The 18207-nt window shown below is 54.5% G+C and overlaps 1 protein-coding gene across 2 annotated transcripts; it reads right to left on the bottom strand.

The window, feature by feature from the left end:
• Positions 1–188: 188 nt before the first annotated feature.
• PMM1 (phosphomannomutase 1) lies at positions 189–9663 on the bottom strand. 2 transcript variants are annotated; one of them, XM_027591794.1, is made up of 8 exons: positions 9502–9663; positions 6850–6967; positions 5683–5759; positions 5465–5556; positions 5123–5222; positions 1997–2072; positions 1105–1220; positions 189–730 (listed from the first exon to the last, which is right to left on the bottom strand). In XM_027591794.1, the coding sequence occupies exons 1-8, from the start codon at positions 9586–9588 to the stop codon at positions 608–610; spliced, it is 789 nt and encodes a 262-aa protein (XP_027447595.1). In that variant the 5' UTR covers positions 9589–9663; the 3' UTR covers positions 189–607. The 2 variants fall into 2 exon arrangements, with proteins under 2 accessions (XP_027447595.1, XP_027447594.1); XM_027591793.1 differs by lacking the exon at positions 189–730 and having other exon boundaries at positions 766–1220.
• Between the last annotated feature and the right edge of the window lie 8544 nt (positions 9664–18207).

The raw sequence follows: 18207 nt of genomic DNA, 5'->3' as shown, positions 1-18207 counted from the left end.
AGGGTACCCCCAACTTAACCCTTGTTTAGGGCTTCAATGGCCCACTCTCCTCAAGTGGATCAAAGACTTCCCGTGTGACCAGGCAGGGGGTGAGGGGAGTCCCTGCCCACTCTGCCTCGGCTCCCTCACGTAATGTCATCTGTGATTGGGGCCAATTATCCATTCAGACAGAGCTGACACCATACCTTGTTCCAGGAATTTTAATGTTTGTGAGAGAAAGTTCTGGCAAATACGCACCTTCCCTGGTGCTCTGCGCCCTGCCTGGGACAGGCAAGCAGAGCGGGCTCTATCTCGTACCAACACTAGTGCAGGTCTCCTCCCGGCGTAGACAGAAATCTGTTCTCTTTACAAGTACAAGCAGCAGCTGTAGCCAGGGCTGTCGGGGTGGAGGACGGAGCCGGCCCCCCTAGGAGCTGACCGGCTGGGGACGGTTGTCCACGCGGACCCTGGCCCCATCAAGGTGGGCCTTGCAGCAGGTAATAGGAGGTAGGCATCCTGAGCCGGAGGAGGAGGGGCCCTGGCACCCCACCCAACACCAGGGCCAGGGGCTCTCTTTAGGCCTGGGTGGAGCTCTCTAGAAGTCCCTAGGAGCGGGCGTGGGCCCTGGTCATGCCTCATGGGCTGTCTCTGGGAAAAAAATCTCACGGCATCGCTGTACTGTATCCTGCGGAGAGACCACACTGTGGCCGACGGTCCGAGGGTCAGCGTAGATCTCGAAGTCATTCCCACCCTGCACACAAGGGCAGGAAGATGCACATACACGTGGTGCCTGGAGGAGGTTCCCTGGGCTAAGGCCCAGCACGTGCCCTGCCATGGGGTCCCCTCCCCACACTGGCCCCTGCAGAGCTGCCTCTCCTCCTGCCCCCTCAGAACCACCCGGACCCCCACCTTCTCAGCCTTCACCAGATCTGCCCTGACTTGCTCTGTGACATGGGACAAGCGGCCAGCCAGCTCTCAGCCCCAGCCTTCCAATCTGTGTAATGGGGCTGAGGAACACTGGCTGGTCTCCGGGAGTCTCCCCAGGGACAGTTCTGTCGCCCTGTGTCCTGGCCTTGACCTGGGGGTGAATTGGGGTGGAAAACATCTGGGCTGAGCCACACTCACGGGGCTGGTCTCGTTCCCAAAGAAGTGAATGGTGTCGAAGCTGTCCTGGCCGAGGCTGTCCAGGCAGTAGCGCTTGTCCCAGCCCTCGGGGAAGACGTCAAAGCTGATCATGCCGCCTGCAGGGGGTGGCAGACAAGGCGAGCACAGGGGTGGCCCATGGGATGAACTGGGGCAAGATCCTGCATTTATTCATTCATTCAACAACCTGGAGTGCCTACGCAGAGCCAGGCACAGGGCATGGGAGCCTCAGGCTCCTCACTGAGAGCTGTGGTCCCAGGGGGGCCGAACAGGCAGTGGGCAAGCCAGGCCACCTCAGAGCCGTGGGGCGGAGGGAGGGAAGCTGCCCCAGGAAGCACCACCGGGGAGACCTCTCTGGGAGGGGCCACCGAGCTAAGGCCTGAGCCAGAGCAGCCACTGCGGGGAAGCAACCATGGTCCCCGAGGCGGAGAAGGACACGGAGTGTCCCAGCACCAGAGAAGGCAGGGCAGAGGTGAGGCCATGCAGGCCCTGGGGTCCAGCAGGGTCTGCTTTTCGGGGAGCATCCCTCTAGACACTAGGCGGTGGGAGGACAGCTGCGCTGGAGTCAGCCAGAGCCTGAAAAGAGGCTGCTGGTGGCAGAGGTGTGAGCCGTGGTCGGATTCCAGGATTCTGGATGCAGGGCCCTGGGGCTGGCTTGCTAGGAGACTGCCCTTGGGAAGGGGGTGCGGGAGAAACATTGAGGGAGGCCTGAACTACTGGGTGGGCGGCAGGGCATGGACTGGGTTTGGGTGGGGAGCACCACCGGGCAGGAAGGCTTTCTAAAGGTGCTGGGGAGTGCCGCGCGGCCTGGGGAGTGAGGCCCGGGGCTGGGCCAGGCTCTCGGACCCTCCGCGGGATGAGTGGACGCACGTACCTCGAGAGAACCTCAGCCCTTTGCCGGCAAACTCTGTTTTCAGGGCTTCCACAAACTTCTCCCGGATCTTCTCCTTCTGCAGGAGGGGAGGGAGCAGACTGAGGCTCAGAGGGCTGCCCTGTGCCAGGCCCTGTGCCGGGCCCTGTGCCGGGCACACAGCTGGTGGGAGCTCAGAGTCTTCCAGGTGGAGATCGTGACCCCCATTTTACAGATGAGGAAACCGAGGCTCAGGGAATGGCTGTGTCCTGTTCAAGGTCATCCAGCCTCAGTGGCAGGATCCTGCCAATGGGGGTGTGGGCGGGGTATCTAAAGGAGGCCTTGGAGTGGAGGCATGAGGAGAAGTTGAGGGGATGGGCTTTCCCCAGCTCAACAAAGCAAACCAGACACCAGAAATGAGCACGAGGAGCAAGAGCACGTGGAGACCTGTTACTACGTGGCAATGCGTGCTCCGAGAGAGGTCAGCAGGATGCCGGGCACAGCCACAGCACCAACCACATGGTGCAGGGGGCTGGGGGCCTCAGCAGTGCCAGGAATCCCCTGCTGCACCCCAGCCCTCGGGCAGGATCTTGTAAGTCTGCAGCATATCTAGAGACTCGGACTAAGGAGACATTCACTTATTTGGCTGAGGACCCCCAGCCTGGCCCTGCTGGGGCCACAGGCGGAACAGCCATGCAGGGCCTAGAGGGGCAGCATCTTGGCTCCTGTGCCGAGGGCCAGCACCACAGGGAGGGAAGGTTTGCGCAGTGCAGGCTCGCTATGCCCGAAGCAGCAGTGAGAGCCTGGTGGGACAATCAGCTCACAGATGGTCTGGAAAGGAGCTTGGACACATCCTAGGGGACCAAGAGCCACTGAGGATTTTGAAGCATGGGAGTAGAGTGCCTAGGACTGCATTTTAGTGGGTCCACGTCGGGTAGGACTGGAACGGAGAGAGGCAGGCAGTGGCCGATGGTTTGGGGCCTGAAGTGGGCCAGGGAGGACATGAGCTATCAGGCCAGATATGACCCAATCTGAGAGATAAAGGCAGGCCTCCTGGGTTCCAGGCCTGGCTGTGTGACCATGGGTGAGTCACCTGACTTCTCTGAGCCTATTTCCTGGGCGAAAGGAAATTCTCTCCTAGAAAAGCAGAGAGGTGGGAGGTGGGCCCCCAGGAAGGCCAGAGTCCCCATCAGAGGCTACTTTGTGGGCCCAGGGTTAGAGTTAAGGGTGCCCCAGGCTCAGAATAAATGTTCCCACACGGCCCAGGATGGCTGTACCTCCTGTCTCTGGAGAACCAGGCTGACGACTGGACAGCCCCATGTGTCAAGTCCAGCCTTAGCAAGGACCAGCGCTGTGACCTGGAGCTAGTCAGCCTATGGCCTCAATGTCCTCTTCTAAGGAAGGGGACTACTACTGCCCTTGGGATCTGAAGGACTAAGGATGAATAAAACATTTATATGGGATCCTGGCTGGTGTAGGTCACACAGATCAGGAAGCTTGTGCCCTCCCCTCATACCAGAAGGGGGCGAACAAGAGCCAGAAAGACAAGAGAAGACCCTGGGAGCTGCGGGAAGGGTCAGCGTGTGCCAGACTTCCATCCTGCCCAGTCATTACAGCCCACGAGATGGGAACTATGCTCACCCCCACTTTACAGACGCGCAAACGGAGGCACACGATAGTAAAGCCACTTTTCCAGGCTGCTCGGCAAGCAGGAGGTGGAGCTGGGATTGGAAACCGGGTGGCCTAAGTAGGGGCCACCTCTCAGTATGTGTGTGGGAGGGGTTCTCTGCCAATGGTCAGTCTTCACCACCCCAAAAAGAAAAACCTCCATGCCCGTGGGCAGTGCCTACCCTAAGCCTTGGGACATGGAGTGGGAATGGGGGTGGGGGTTGGTGAGCATCCCTGAGAGTCCCACCCACCCTCAGGGAAGCATCACCAATTCCCTATGTGACCTTGGCAAGTCATTTCCCCTCTCTGAGCCTCAGTTTCCTCATTCATAAAATGCGGACGACACCACCTATTTCATTCATTCAGAAAGTATTTCTCGAGCACTTGCTGTGTGTTGGGCACGTGCCAGGCACAGGGGATCCAGCAGTGAACAGCCACAGAAATCCTGGCCCTTAAGGAGCTTACAGCTTCAGTGTGGGAGACAGACAGTAACCAAGATTTGAAAAGTAGGTGACAAGAGTGTATTAGAGGGGGTGATGGCTGCCTGGGGAGTATCTGGATAGGCGAGGAGCAGGAGGGGCAGGGGTGCCATGTTCAATGGAATGAGAAAGTGACACCTGAGCAGAACTGGAGGGGAATGGGGAGAGGGCGAGTGGAGTCTGAGGGAAGTGTGTTCCGGGTGGAAGGCATAGCCCTGAAGCTTGCTCTGTCTCTATCTGCTATCTCTAGAATCAGCAAGGAGGATGTGGCTGGAGCAGAGACAGCAAGGGGGAGAGAAGGCCAGAGACGGGCCGGTGGCAAGAGGCTTGAATGGATGGACTTACTCCATCCCTGAAAAAGCGGGGTGGGCGGTAGGGATGACAAGCAAAATGCAAGTCAAGGTTCAGCAGGGGCAGCATACCCAAAGGCAAGAGAAATGCTGGTATGTTCTAAGAACAGACGCACAGAGAGAAGGCTGAAGGGGTGGGTCCGAGCTGGGCAGACCCCTCAGGGCTCAGGGCAGCAGCGGAGGGGCTGGGGCATTGCAAAGCTGGCAAGGGGAGCGATGGAAGGACTGTAAGCAGGGAGTGGAGGGGGCCGACATGCTTGAAAAGGTTCTCAGTGGCCCTGCTGGAGAACAGACTGGCAGGGGTTTTGGGGGGAGAGCACACAGGTGAACAGATTTGAGGCCACTCTGGAGGCTGAATCAAGAGGAATTACTGCTGGACCCCACATGGGCAGGAAGGTAGAAATGATGCCCTTGGTAGGTAAGTGGTGGCTGCTGATGCTGGTCACCAAGGGAAGGAAACCAGCCATGTAGGAAAGATAGGGGAGTGCCTAGACCATGGCACATGGTGGGTGACCCAGTGGGTATTAGTTGAATCAGAACCATTCCCCCCCCCCACCCCCGCCTCATCATCCATCTCGCTGATGAGAAAGCAAAGGCCCAGAGAGGCTGAGTGACCAAGGTCCTAGAGCCTAAGGTTGCACAGCTGGTGGCACCTTGTCCAGTTCTGAGAACTCGATTCGTTCCTCCAGGGTACAGCTTCGGCCGATGGGCGAGATGTTCAGCATGCCATTCCGGAATTCGATGAAGGTTCCGCTGGTGGTAACGGGGGTAGGAGAGAGGGCAGGGAGCCAGGGAGAAGAAGGGCCCTGAATTCAAATCCAGCCCCGTCTGGGACCACCGCCTCCCTGGACTTCACACGGGACAAGAATCCATACACCGAGAAGTTGGGGCCCCAGCACCCGCCGGTTGCATCCAAGAGACCTGCCCCTGTCCTCCCTCAGGCTTGGGATGGTTGGGGGGAGGGAGGCTGGATGCAAGGCTGGGAGGGGTCTCACCGCTTCTTGGGCAGTCTGAGCAGGGCCATGTAGTGGAGGCAGAAGTTGATCAAGTCCTGCAGTAGCTCCTCCCCCAGGTGGTTCTGGATGGTCTGGGCAAGGAACACGGGGCTCTGAGGGTGGCGGGCACAGGGCGCTCCCCCAGCCCAGGGCAGAGGGACCACAGGCTGTGCCACTGTGGAAAAGTGTTGTAGGCTGAGGCCCTGGGGGGCACTGACCTGCTTGGAGAGCAGTCGTCCGTGCTTATATTGCACGGTCCCATTCTCGGCAAACACATAATCAAACTTCTCGATGACTTCAGGGGCCCATAGAAGCCAGGAAAAAAGAAAGAGTGTGAGACCAAGCACCCAGAGCCAAGTAGAGGGATAAAGCCCACACTCCTGGGTTTGGCATTCATAGCCCACTTGTTCCATCCTAAACCTGCTTTCCTAGGCTCTTCACCTTCAGCTTTTTTTCCAAACAAGCCAGCAAGCCAGTCACACCTCTGGGCCGTTGCTTACACAGGTCCTTCTGCCTGGACCGCCTTCCCCTCCTGCCCCTCCCCCCTCCAAGATCCAGCTCCCTCCTCTGGAAGCCTCCCAGGACTCCCCCGCAGGGGGCGCCATTTCCACTTGCTCCCACAGCCCCAGGGTCCAGGGGGCTTCTGCTTTGTTTTATCCGTCACTGTTTTTCAAGAATGGCTGCATGGGGGAATTTTCAGCTCTGGCTGCCACAGTAAGTGGCTGGAGGGGGCATGAAGAGGAGGCTCAGGGAGCGCAGTCAGGAGGGAGCCTGGACAATGGAAGGGCGGTGGAGATGCCGACGGGGACCCACAGGGAGATATTTCTAGACTTGTTGATGGAATGCACAAGGGGGTGAGGAAAAGGGAAAATTCAGGTAAAGTTTCCGGTTTGCAAACTGGTGGGATCTGCCTCAATGGTGCTGAGACGGGGCACTCAGCTGAGAACAGATGCTCTGGGGCCAAAACAACTTCCCAGGTGACTTCAGAATCCTTCTGTGTTCAATGGGGTAACTGTGCCCACCCTAAAGTGTGGTGGTGAGGATGCATGAGAAGAAATCAACACATGGTCATTTTCAATAACGGTAACCATTACTGACTGCGCACATTTTAAAGAGGGCACCTGAGACTCAGCAGAGAGAGCTGAGAATGTCAACTTCTCCAGAGCAAGATGCTGCCTGCTTTGTTTCCTGCCCTTCCTCCAAAGCTGACACGGGGCCTGGCACATGGCCGGCGCTCACTATGAATCAGTGAGGGAGCGATCTGGCTGTTCCCTCTGCCCCACAGATGCAGGGCTGGGTCTTTGAAGGCACATGGGTCCAGGGACCTCCCCAACTCCCCCCACCCCCATCCAGACTGTGGAACTGGCTCTGGGTGCTCCTCCTACCTTCATCCCCCTCTCCCAGCTGCTCAGCAATCTTAGAGTAGTCGGAGCCGCCGACCACACCGATCTGCACCCTACTCCGCAGCTTCTGCAGGAAGGCAGCCACCTCAGGGTCAATTTTCTGCAGGGGGTGGGGGTGGGGAAAGCACAAGATTTCTGGCTGTCAGCGTGTCTGGGACCTCACTCAATCCACACTCAGCGCTCAGAATCCAGGAAGCCATGTTCCATCTGAATCTGAGGTAGCTCAAGGTTTAGAACCCAGACCTCAAAATGAGATGTAATGGATTCAAACTCTGGCTCAAGTCCCTCAGTTGCAGGCTGATCTTGGGCAATTGGCTTTGCTTTCTCTGCCTTAGTGATTGTCCCATTTACAAAATGGGGATCATAGTAGCAACCAGCTGGAGGTGGTCAGTGCTAAGATTAAATGAGATAGCGCACCCAGAGTGCTTGGAAACGAACAAGCAATTAACTGGTGACTAATCACATGAAGATTCCCCAAGGACATGAAAACTAATGAGGTACACTCCACGTTTTCAGGCTTCCAGCTATTTAAAGCTGACAATTCCTATAGGGAATGACCATGTCAAATTCTGCCAGAGTACAAATTGGTGCAGCCACTTTATAGGGTAATTTGGCAAGAAAACTTAAAATGCATGAACCCCGTAACCCAGAATTTCCACTTCTCTTGCCTGGGTGTATATGGAGGCTCACTGAGGTATGGTTTATCATAGTGAACACCTGCAAACAACTCCTAGGCTTGTCACCCGGAGAATGGTAAATATGTGCTCTGAAATACTACACTGTGGTCACCCAGGGTAAGGCAGGCCTGTGCTTCCAACAGGGGAGAGCCCCTAAGACATGCTGTTAACTGTCAAAAGGAAGGTGCTCAGCACAGAGTCTGCTTGAGACTCTCTCTCCCTCCCACTGCCCCACCCCCCTAAAACAAATAAATCTTAAAAAAAAGACAAGTTGCAGGAAGGCACACACAGTATGATACTACTCATTAAAAAAAAAAAAAAAAAAAAGAGGGGCACCTGGGTGGCTCAGTCAGTTAAAGCGTCTGCCTTCAGCTCAGGTCATGATCCCAGGGTCCTGGGATGGAGCCTGCTTCTCCCTCTTTCTCTCAAATAAATAAATAAAACCTTAAAAAAAGAAAAGCCTCACAAAAACTGCGTAGTATTTGTTCTGAGCAAACAGATCTAGATGAAGGTCTGGAGGGAAGCCACATGACAGGCAACCACCTGTCAAGTGGGGTTGGGCCTGGGATCCTGATGTAGTCAGAAGGCATTTTAGCATCTCTGTTTTCATTCTTCACGAGAGAATGTGTTCATGAGTATGTGTATAATTAAAAATTAACTTTTATTTATTTATTTATTTTAGTAATCTCTATACCACGCGGGGCTAGAACTTAGGAACCCCAGATCGAGTCACATGCTCTTCCGACTGAGTCAGCCAGGGGCCCCCGAAATTAACTTTTTAAAAGCACTAAGGATAGGGCTTGGCACTAACATTGGTGGACAGCAGTAACAACACTTGTACAGGCTGTTGGGTCAGTGGAGCAAAGGGTCAGAGGGAGGGGTTGGGGCTGGGCCTTAGACCTTGCCACCCTCCCTCCACTGTATCTTTCTCCCGTCTCTGGGGACCCTGGGAGCTGCTGGAGGCAGAGCAGCCTGATTCCTCCTTGTGCTCCCAGAGCCTACCTAATCCAGGGCCCTCAGGCAGGGAAGGAGGGGTGCATTCAGGACCTAAGAGGGGAGGCTAAGATCTGTCTTCCCATCAGCCTCTGCTCGGCAACCCTGCCCTATGGCTCCCTGCTCTAGGGGATCCCAGTGTTCTTTATGGCCCGACTGGAGGGTGGAATACCCTCAAGGCTGGCAAGAGAGAGGCCTGCTTCTTTATGTACCCAGCTGGTGAGGATCGGTCTAGGGGCTCATCTAGGGTGAGATCCAAAGCTAGAAAAACTGAGCGTGGAGCAGAATTTGGAGGATCAACACGGTGACAAGTCTTTAGAAGAGCTGTACTCCCACCCTCCCTGGGCCACAATACCTTCACGATGACCAGGGTAGGCCCGGGGACTCTCACTTCCAGGTGGGCAGGGCCCAAAACTCATCCAAAAAGGTACAGAAGCCCTCCCTCCCTCCATAACTGAGGGTGGGAAGGAAAGTGGTTGAGGAGCTTGAGAAATTAGACCTAGGCCCAGGCCTGTAAAGGTCGGGGGGTATGGCTCCAAGACTCCCGGACTCTCACTAGATGGCGACTCGTGCTAGCGCGCGCGCCGCGCCCTGTCTAGAACCCCGGGCTCAGATGCCAGCTTCAGGCTACAGGTGCGTCCTAGGGGCGGGAGCCGGGGCTGGGGAGGCGGGGGCGCCCGGGGACCAAGCTTCGGCGAGAAGAAGCCTGAGCGGGGGTAGGGAAGCTAGGTCCCCGCTCGCAGCCTCCTCCCTCCAGAATTCCACCCGCCCCGACGCTCCCGGGCAGAAGGTGGGCGCAGACGCTCGGGGGCTGCGACACGGGGGACCGGGGCCGCATCACTCCCATTGGGCGGCCCTGGGTGGGGGACCGCTGCATCCCACACTCGGTCCTGGGTCACCACTTTCGGCCTCTGAGCGTCCGCGTGACACTCCCGACCGGAGCTGCTGAACGTCGGGGCCTTACCTGGCGAGCCGGCGTTAGGGTCCCGTCCACATCAAACAGGCAGAGAACGCGCTCCTTCCTGCGGGCGCCCTCAGCGGAGACCGCCATGCCTGCAGCTCCGCGCTTGCGGCCGAGGCCCGGGATGCGGCCGCCGGAGCCGCTTCGGAAAGAGGCTTGACCGGGCGGGGCCTGGGAGGGGCGGAGCCAGAAGGCCCGCCGGCGGGTGCCAAACCAAGAAGGGGCGTGGTCAGGGCGTGATCTTGGCGGGAGAGGAACTGCTTGGACGGGTCGGGGGCGGGGCCTGAGCTGACTCAGGCAGGCTGATTCTGATTGCACCAGGAGGGGAGGGGGCGTGGCACAGGGCGCAGCAGAGCCCGGCGGATTGGTCAGACTGTTCCAAACCAGACGCGGGCGGGGCCTGGGCCTGGGCCAGGCGGGATGTGAGGGATTGAACCCGGAAGAGAGGAGCGGGGCCAGAGTTGCTCCTCCGCGGAAAGATTCTGATTGCATCTGGTCGAGAAGGGGCTGGACGGGGGCGGAGCCTGAAACCCCGCAGTGCAGTGCTGTGCCGTGCAGTGCAGGGCGGGGCGGGGCGGGGCGGGGCGGGGGCGGGACTCAAAGAACCCGAGCTGTCCCCGACTCGCTCCGCCTGCCATCTATGACTCACCCGCTCGTTGCTAATGTCTTGGCCCTACAAATCTTAAGCTTTATAAGTAATCACCTGATGTCCTTTGCTCAGGCTCTAGACTTTGCCAGCTGGCCTTCGCCGACCTTTACTCCTCGTGCTGTCATTCTGCCCACCCCATGAGGCCCAGGTCATGGTCCCCCTCCTTCAAGAAACCTTCCCGGATCCTAATGGTCACAACTATTTAACCATCCCATTGACTTTACGGTCAGTTCTAGATTTTCTTCGCAGCTCCACCACTATGTGACTTTGGACAAGTCACTTCACCTCTCTGAGGCTTTGTGTCTCCATCTGTAAAATGGGAAGAACACCACCTACTTCCTACGGTTGCTGTGCACCTGCAAAGAAATAATAAATGAAAAAGCCCACATAGTACCTGGCAAAGCCCACAGCAGACCTCCTCCAAAGGAGAATTTATACAGATGTGCTTGATATTGTTACTGGTTAAACAGCTATTGGCACATCAGAAGTCTTAAAAATGGGCAGACCTTTGAGCCAGCAATTTAACTTGTAAAAATAAGGGAAAAAATTGGGAATTGGTTAAATTAATTATGATCCATTTCTGAGATGAAGTGCGGTGAAGCCGTAGAATCTGTGTTATAGAATATTTAACATGGAAAGAGCATTGCAATGGAAAGTAGCAGGCTGTCTCCAGGTGGTGGTATTATGGTGAATTTTAACGTTTTTCTCCCCTTGGAAATGCATCGACTGCAGCTTCCTCTTCTCCAAGACTCTCTTTTTTGGTTTCCTTCCATACTGCCAGAGCCAAGCCCACCCCTGCTTCCCTCTGCTCCCAGGGGGGTGCCATTCAGCTTGAGAGTATGCCTGGGTGGGCATTTTTGCTGCACCCACCATTCTTGCCCTGATGCCTGTGATCAGTTCTGGCAGTTTTGGTCATGCAAAGACACACATCCACACACCCATGAGTGGCACTTCAGTGCATCATGCTTTTGATAGTTGGGCTTTGTTTGTTTATTTTTGTCTCGGTAGCTGCAGTGGCCTGGGAAGATCATGGGAGGCAGAGTCAGGAAAACTGTAGTTTGGTCCCTGCTAACTGTAAGGACTTGAACAGGTCACCTTTCCTGACCTGTTTCTCCATCTATGTAATGGGGATGTAGATCCCCACCTGATATGACTATGAACAGTGAGATAGTAGTGATGAAGGAGCAGAAGGCAAGCTAAAGACAAAGCACAAGGTGATATCCTGGAACCCCCACCCCCTTCCTGGGTGGGATATGTGTGACATTCCTCCAGGAAACTTGCAACTATCTTCATGTTAATGCTTTACTAGAGGGAAAAACCACCTTAGCCTGATAATGTCAAGGCCTCCAGTATCCTGAAGGTCCTCTTTAGCAGATGAAAGTCGTTTTGGACACCTCCCTTTTTCCTTAACCCCAACTCCCAAGTATATAAGCAGCCACCCCTCACAACCCTAGTGCAGCAGCTCTCTCTGCCCACGGTCCTGTCCCTGAGCTTTAATAAAATCACGTTTTTATAAAATCACGTTTTTGCATCAAAGACATCTCAAGAATTCTTTCTTGGCTGTTGGCTCCGGACCTCACCAACATTCCAAAACTACATCAGTAGTAACCGTTATTTATTGACCCCTGACTGTGTGCTAGCCCTCACACTGGGCACTTGACCGCATATCTTCATTCATTCTCAGGGCAGTTCTAGAAGGTACTATTGTTGTTGCAAGATTTATTTTCCTTCTGTGCCCGCGGTCCTTAGTCAACGTCGCTTTGAAGAATGAAGAGGTAGACCAGACAAAGAGTGGTGGGCAGCAAAGCAAAGTTTATTGAGCAATAGTATAAAGTTTATTTATTTTTTTAAAATTTTTTTAAAGATTTCATTTATTTGAGAGGGAGAGAATGAGAGATAGAGAGCACGAGAGGGAAGAGGGTCAGAGGGAGAAGCAGACTCCCTGCTGAGCAAGGAGCCCGATGTGGGACTCGATCCCTGGACTCCAGGACCATGACCTGAGCCGAAGGCAGTCGCTTAACCAACTGCTAACTGTAAGGACTTGAACAGGTCACCTTTCCTGACCTGTTTCTCCATCTATATAATGGGGATGTAAATCCCCACCTGATATGACTATGAACAGTGAGATAGTAGTGATGAAGGAGCAGAAGGCAAGCTAAAGACAAAGCACAAGGTGACATCCTGGAACCCCCACCCCAGGCACCCAATAGTATAACGTTTATTGAGTGATAGTACAAAGCTCCTGAAGAGGTAGGAGACCCAAGAGGGTTGCCACCGGAGTTTCTAAGTCTAGGGGTTTTTATGGGCTTGTTGGCGGGATGTTTTAATCTGATTAATCCTCTATGTGGGGTGCCTGGGTGGCTCATTCGGTTAGGCGTCTGCCTTTGGCTCAGGTCATGATCCTAGGGTCCTGGGATCAAGTCCTGCATCAGGCTCCCTGCTCAGCAGGGAGCCTGCTTCTCCCCTTGCCCCTCCCCCTGCTCGTGCTTTCTCTCTCTCTCTCAAATAAATAAATAAAATCTTTTTAAAAAATAAAAAGCCAGCTAAATTATATCCAACAGCGTAGTCCTAAAAAAAAAAAAAAAAAAAATCCTCTATGTGCCTGTCACCCAATCAGGTTTTTGTCATCTATCTATCATGTGGAAAAGGGTGGAGGGCTTCTTCCAGGGTGGGTGTAGAATCCTTTTAAGGGTGGTTTCCTCTTATGGTAGGGGGATTTGGGGGCCATGGGGAGGTAAAGTGAGTTATCCGCCACAGGCAAAATAAGTTTTTAACCTAGGAGAGTACCAAAATAAATATAAGAATAAATGGCATTTTAATTTAATTGTTTTCTTGGGCGCCTGGGTGGCTCAGTTGGTTAAGCGACTGCCTTCGGCTCAGGTCATGATCCCGGAGTCCCGGAATCGAGTCCCACATCGGGCCCCCGGCTCGGCGGGGAGCCTGCTTCTCCCTCTGACCTTCTCCCCTCTCATGCTGTTTCTCTCTCTCTCTCTCTCTCAAATAAATAAATAAAATCTTTAAAAAAAAATTTAATTGTTTTCTTTTTAACTTAATATTTTTAAAAAATCAAAATTAATGCAAAAGAATCCATGATGAGCAGAATATCAGAAAAAAATTAAAAGACAGGATCAATAGGGGTGGCGCCTGAGAGGCATAATCGGTTGAGCGTCTGGCTCTTGGTTTCCGCTCAGGTGGTGATCTCAGATCCGTGAGATCCAGCCCCGAGTTGGGCACCGTGCTGAGCTCAGAGTCCGCCTGAGATTCTTTCTCCCTCTCCCTCCCACTTGTGCTTTCTCTCTCAAACAAATACACAAATCCTAAAAAAAAAAAAAGGATCAATAATTGCGCCCTGCTGAGGAGCCCTATTCAAGCTGGGCAAAAGAAAAATCTGCCTTTTTTTTTTTCCAGGCGCTGTACCAGAGTCTGATTCATTCATTAAGCAAATGCATTGTGCTACACACTGTTCTGGGTTCTGGGAACACCATAGAGAACAAAACAAAGGCCCTGCCCTCAAAAAGCTTTTGTTTTCTGTTAGATACAGACAGCCAACAGAATCATCTCTGTGGGAGGGAAAACCCAACTCGTTCTGCTGCTCCTCCTGCTCCATCCAGATCTGTTCCCTGGGATTTTGGGCACTGGCAGGACCTAAAACCCCTCCCAGGGCCCAGGAGCGTAGAGCCAGCGGGTGGGGCTGGAATTGTGTAGATTCGCCTCTCATATCTCACAGCCAATACCTGTTCCATTGCCGAAGAATTCCTACGAACTGATTAAATGCAGATACCCAGGTCTCACCCCTGCTGCTAGGTTCCAGAAGCTGTAGGATGGGGTTCACAGGGAAGGACAGGGTTTTGTCTCCTGTGGATTGGGTCCACAACAATAGCACACATGTGCCTTAGACCTGTGGTGAACTAGTTTCCTTACAAATACCTTTCACAGTCTCTTCCTGAATTCTCACCTCAACCAGAGGGAGTAGCCCTTGCGGCCACCAATGTGTCCCTTTAAGAGAGAGGCTCATCCCTGGCAACTGGTGCTCAGATGGGGCCCTGGAGCTGCCCTAGGGAGAGGGAGGAGTAGAACTGGGGGAACTGGGACTAGAAAGACTGGCCGGAGGGCATTTCCAGAGCACTAGAGGAAGCCAGGCCTGAAGACAGGGGGCCTGAGACCCTAGCCTGGAAGGCTCCTGCTCAGAAAGGCTCTGGCCCTATGGGGCCAGGCATTTGCCTGAGGTTTGGAGGTTAGCGGGGCTTCCATATTTGGTTTGGACACTGTGGCTCCTACCCTAGGTGTTTCACTTGCTTTTTGCCAAGAACCCTTGGAGGTGAGTACCCTTATATCAATTTCTAGAGGTCGGTACTGACACCAGAGAGGTGAAGTTGGCTTTCCAGGATCACAGTGTGGTCAGGATTCACATTCAGTTCTGTTCCTCCAAAGCTCATGCTTTTCCCTGCCCCCTTGGTGGAAGGCCAACTGTCAGCATGTGCTGAGCGAATATAGGGGGTATGGACCCTCTTTTTCCCCATCTGGAGTGTGACTTTCTGAGGGTGCCAGTCCCAGCCTGAGGGGCAGTCCTGATGTAGTGTGTGGACAGTCAGACTGACCGCTCCTGGGCTGCCCCTCCTCCCCAGCTGGGTGACCTTGGACAGGCCCCTCCCAATGTCTGAGCCTGTTTCTCATCTATAAATGGGGCCACCCAGTGCCAGCTTCTCCCAGGCTGTCAGGAAGATGAGGGTGCAGGAAGGGAGACGTGCTAAAGAGGCTTTGCAAAGAACAGTCAGGGCTGATCTCTGGTTCTAATTCCTTCTGGGTTCAGGGGCAAGTGGGAAGTTGGGGGAGATTGTGGATGTTGGCTTTTTTTCTCCCTCTTTCAGAATGTCTGCAGGGCTTATGTTGTTTTCACAATAAACAAGTGCATGGAATTTAAACAAGTGGAAGTGTGCATGCTCAGAGGTGTTTGTGGAGGGGGTGGAGGGCTGTTGCTGGGTTGGCACAGGCCCCCTTGGGGCCAAAGCCAGTGGGGACAGGGATGACACTGCTCCACCTGGAGGTGGGGGGCAGGGGCAGCAGCCCTCCCTCCGCCTACACCTGGGGTTAGTGATCTCTGTGGATCAGAGCCAAGCCCCAGGACTGAGAACTTGGGTGATTCACTCCTTATCTCTGGAGCCAGAGGTCGGGAGAGGAGTCCCCGTCAGGGGGGTGGTAGAGACCATCTGATCCATAGACTTCATTCTACAGATGCAGATCTGTAGATCTTGATCAGGGTTATTTGAGTCAGAGGCTCAATCCAGGTAGGTCTGTATCTAAGTCCAGGGTTTTTTATGATCCGATCTCCCCTTCAGTGTTGGCCCCACAGGAGATGCTGGCTCTGTGCCAGGTCCTGTGCTGGACGCTGGGCACACAGGTGATCGGAGCCAGGTCCTACCCCTGGAGGGTGCCTCAGCTAGTAGGAGTGTGCCAGGAAGCACCCACAGGAGGAGGGGTCCACTCTGGGGTGGGGAGTAGCCAGGAAGGTTTTGTAGAGGAAATGCTGGAGCTAGGCCTTCAGCTCTGGGTAAGCAGTTGCTCTGAGGATAGGTGGGGAGGGGAGATCCAGGTCCAGCAACAGTAACTGAAGCTGGAGGTGGAAACGGCTTTGCAGTGACAGGGGCCTGCCCTTGCAGCAGGATGTGGGGGTTGGAGAGGTCCAGGGATAAGTTTAAGAAGGGCCTTGATAGAGGCACCTGGGCGGCTCAGTTGGTTAAACATCAACTTTTGATTTTGGCTCAGGTCACCGTCTTAGGGTTGTGAGATCCAGTCCCGCGTAGCTCTCTGAGCTGGGTGTGGAGCCTGCTTGAGATTCTCTCTCCCTCTCCACAGCGCCACCTGGTGCCCATCTCTCTCCCTGCAGCACGACCTTGGCGGTGGGGGTGGGGTGGGGGGTGGAGTCTGGAGCAGAGATCGCCGCAGGGGACTCTGGGCTCCCAGGCAACCCTTCAGACCAGGACCAGTCCCACAACCCCTGCCCCCTTCCAAAGCAGCCAGGCTCCGTGGTCAAGGGCTCACATTCAGAGATGTGCCAGGCCCCTCCTGGGTTCTTTGCTGCCCTCTCAGGCCAGAGCACCTCTGAGCTTGAGGAGACATGGGTCTCATGGTCCAACCTGCCTGCCTGGGCAGGTACCCTCCTCCACCGTCATCCCACTCCAGAGCAGGTCCAGCCTCCACGCACACAACTGTGATAAGCGGCCCACTCTTACCTAATGGTTCCCTCAAGCTTTGGGGAACTTTGCTGGAATGTTCTCTCCTTAGAGCTTCCTCTATCCAATACCACCAGGCACCATCACTCCCTCCTCGATGGTTCTCCTTCCACCTTCCTGGGCCTTACAGATCTTCACTACATGCTGAGAGAACAAAGGCAAGTACCACACAGCATGTCTTCAAATCCACAGAAACGTCTGCAGAGATGTTCACAAAATCCAGTATCTCTTAGGATGATGGAATTTCAGAATTTCATCTTTGTACTTTCATTGGTTGCTTACATTTTCTAAATATAGATTACCTTCTAACCAAAAAAAAAAAAAAAATCACTTTGGGCAAAACAAATTAAGAAATTTAAGCACACCCCAAATCAAAGCTGGAGTAGCTCCGTCAAAGCTCACGGACACAGGGCAAGAGGCTGACAGTGGCTCTGCAGGCACCGCAGCTCTCACCTTTCCCATTTCCCAGGAGCTGACCATTCCTCCCCGCACTCCGAACAGCCGGGGAACGGGGAGCTTCTTCACAGCTCCGGGCACTTAGCAGGTGCACAACACACCTCACCTGTTACCTGACTTCTGCACTACTCTCCTTCCCGGTTTTCTGCTGCTCTTCTTACACCACCGCATCCCCAGTCTGTTCTCAACATAGCAAACCGATTGTGTCATTCTTTGACCTACAAGGCCCTGCACCATCTGACCCACCGCCTCTTCGGCCTCCACGCCTGCCACCGCCCCCTCGGCTCTCGTGCTCCAGCCGCTCTGGTCTCCGTTCAGCCCTTCCAGTGTTGTTTCCACTTGCTGCTCCCTCTGCCTGGAGCACTTCCATCCTTCGGCAGGTAGGCCTCAGATTAAACATCACCTTGTCACATGACTTGCCCAGCCTCCTCACACATATCCCCCACTCACACACTCTGCTGCCGCCTGGTTTTATTTCCTCCCCAGCACTATGCCACCTGAGATTACCGAACTTCTCTCCCCTTTTGTCTCCCAACCTCCCCCGAATAGAATCCCTGCCAGCCAGGGGCCTTGTCGGGCCTGCTCAGCACTGCACCCCTAGCGCAGAGCCAGTGCTGCTTTATATAAAACAGGCCCCCAGGGGAACCTTCGTGGGGGTAAATGAACTCACCCTATTGACTTGCCGTGAGTCAAAAAGGCTAAAGGTAAAACCATTTGCCATTTCCCCCACCAGTAGGCGGTACACATCTGCAGCATCTTGGAAACCATCCTCAGCAGAGAGGAACGGCCGCCTCTGCGCGGAGCCGGTTCACCAGAGTCCCCACAGTCAGTGGCTGTGGGATGCATTCTGCCCTCAGCCCGACATTCATTGAGTATTTCATCTGTGCCAGGCACTGAGCAGAGCACTTGGCATTTACTCTCTTGAAAAGCACCCTGTGAGGTAGGTACCATTTACCCCATTTTACAGATAAGGAGACTAACAGACTGGCCCCCAAGTGGCAAAGTTAGGACTGAAGGCCAGACTGTGTGATCTCAGAGCAGGCGCTCTTAAGGAGTTCTGCCTCTGAACATGCCAGCTTTGGGGGAAAAAAACAATGTCAGCCAAAGCCACCTACCCTCTGTGTCCTCTGGAGGGACAGAACTGTCTCCTCTAGCTAGCACGCTGAAGACACACAGTGCCTCAACAGCGAGGTCTCACGGGTCTGGTGGTGAGAACACATGACCTAGACTGAAGGGCTCAGCCACGTGCCCCCTGGATCACTTCCTTTCTCTGCACCTGTCTCCCCATCTGTAACATGAGACCCATATCTACATCTCAAGTCCGTTGTGTGTGAAAGCACCCAGCAGAGGCTCAGCCTGGGGAAGCTGCTCACG

This window comes from Zalophus californianus, chromosome 9 (assembly GCF_009762305.2).
Source record: "Zalophus californianus isolate mZalCal1 chromosome 9, mZalCal1.pri.v2, whole genome shotgun sequence".
NCBI classification, from domain to species: Eukaryota; Metazoa; Chordata; class Mammalia; order Carnivora; family Otariidae; genus Zalophus; species Zalophus californianus.
This window is presented reverse-complemented; position numbering and strand designations above follow the sequence as displayed.

Bases quoted from the DNA above. Each gene is read 5' to 3' on its own strand.
- PMM1 (XM_027591793.1), bottom strand. From the start codon at position 9,588: ATGGCGGTCTCCGCTGAGGGCGCCCGCAGGAAGGAGCGCGTTCTCTGC. The intron at 6,968-9,501 runs GTAAGGCCCCGA...CACCCCCTGCAG, and splicing joins CCCTAACGCCGGCTCGCCAG to AAAATTGACCCTGAGGTGGC. The intron at 5,557-5,682 runs GTCAGTGCCCCC...TTCCTTGCCCAG, and splicing joins GACGACTGCTCTCCAAGCAG to ACCATCCAGAACCACCTGGG.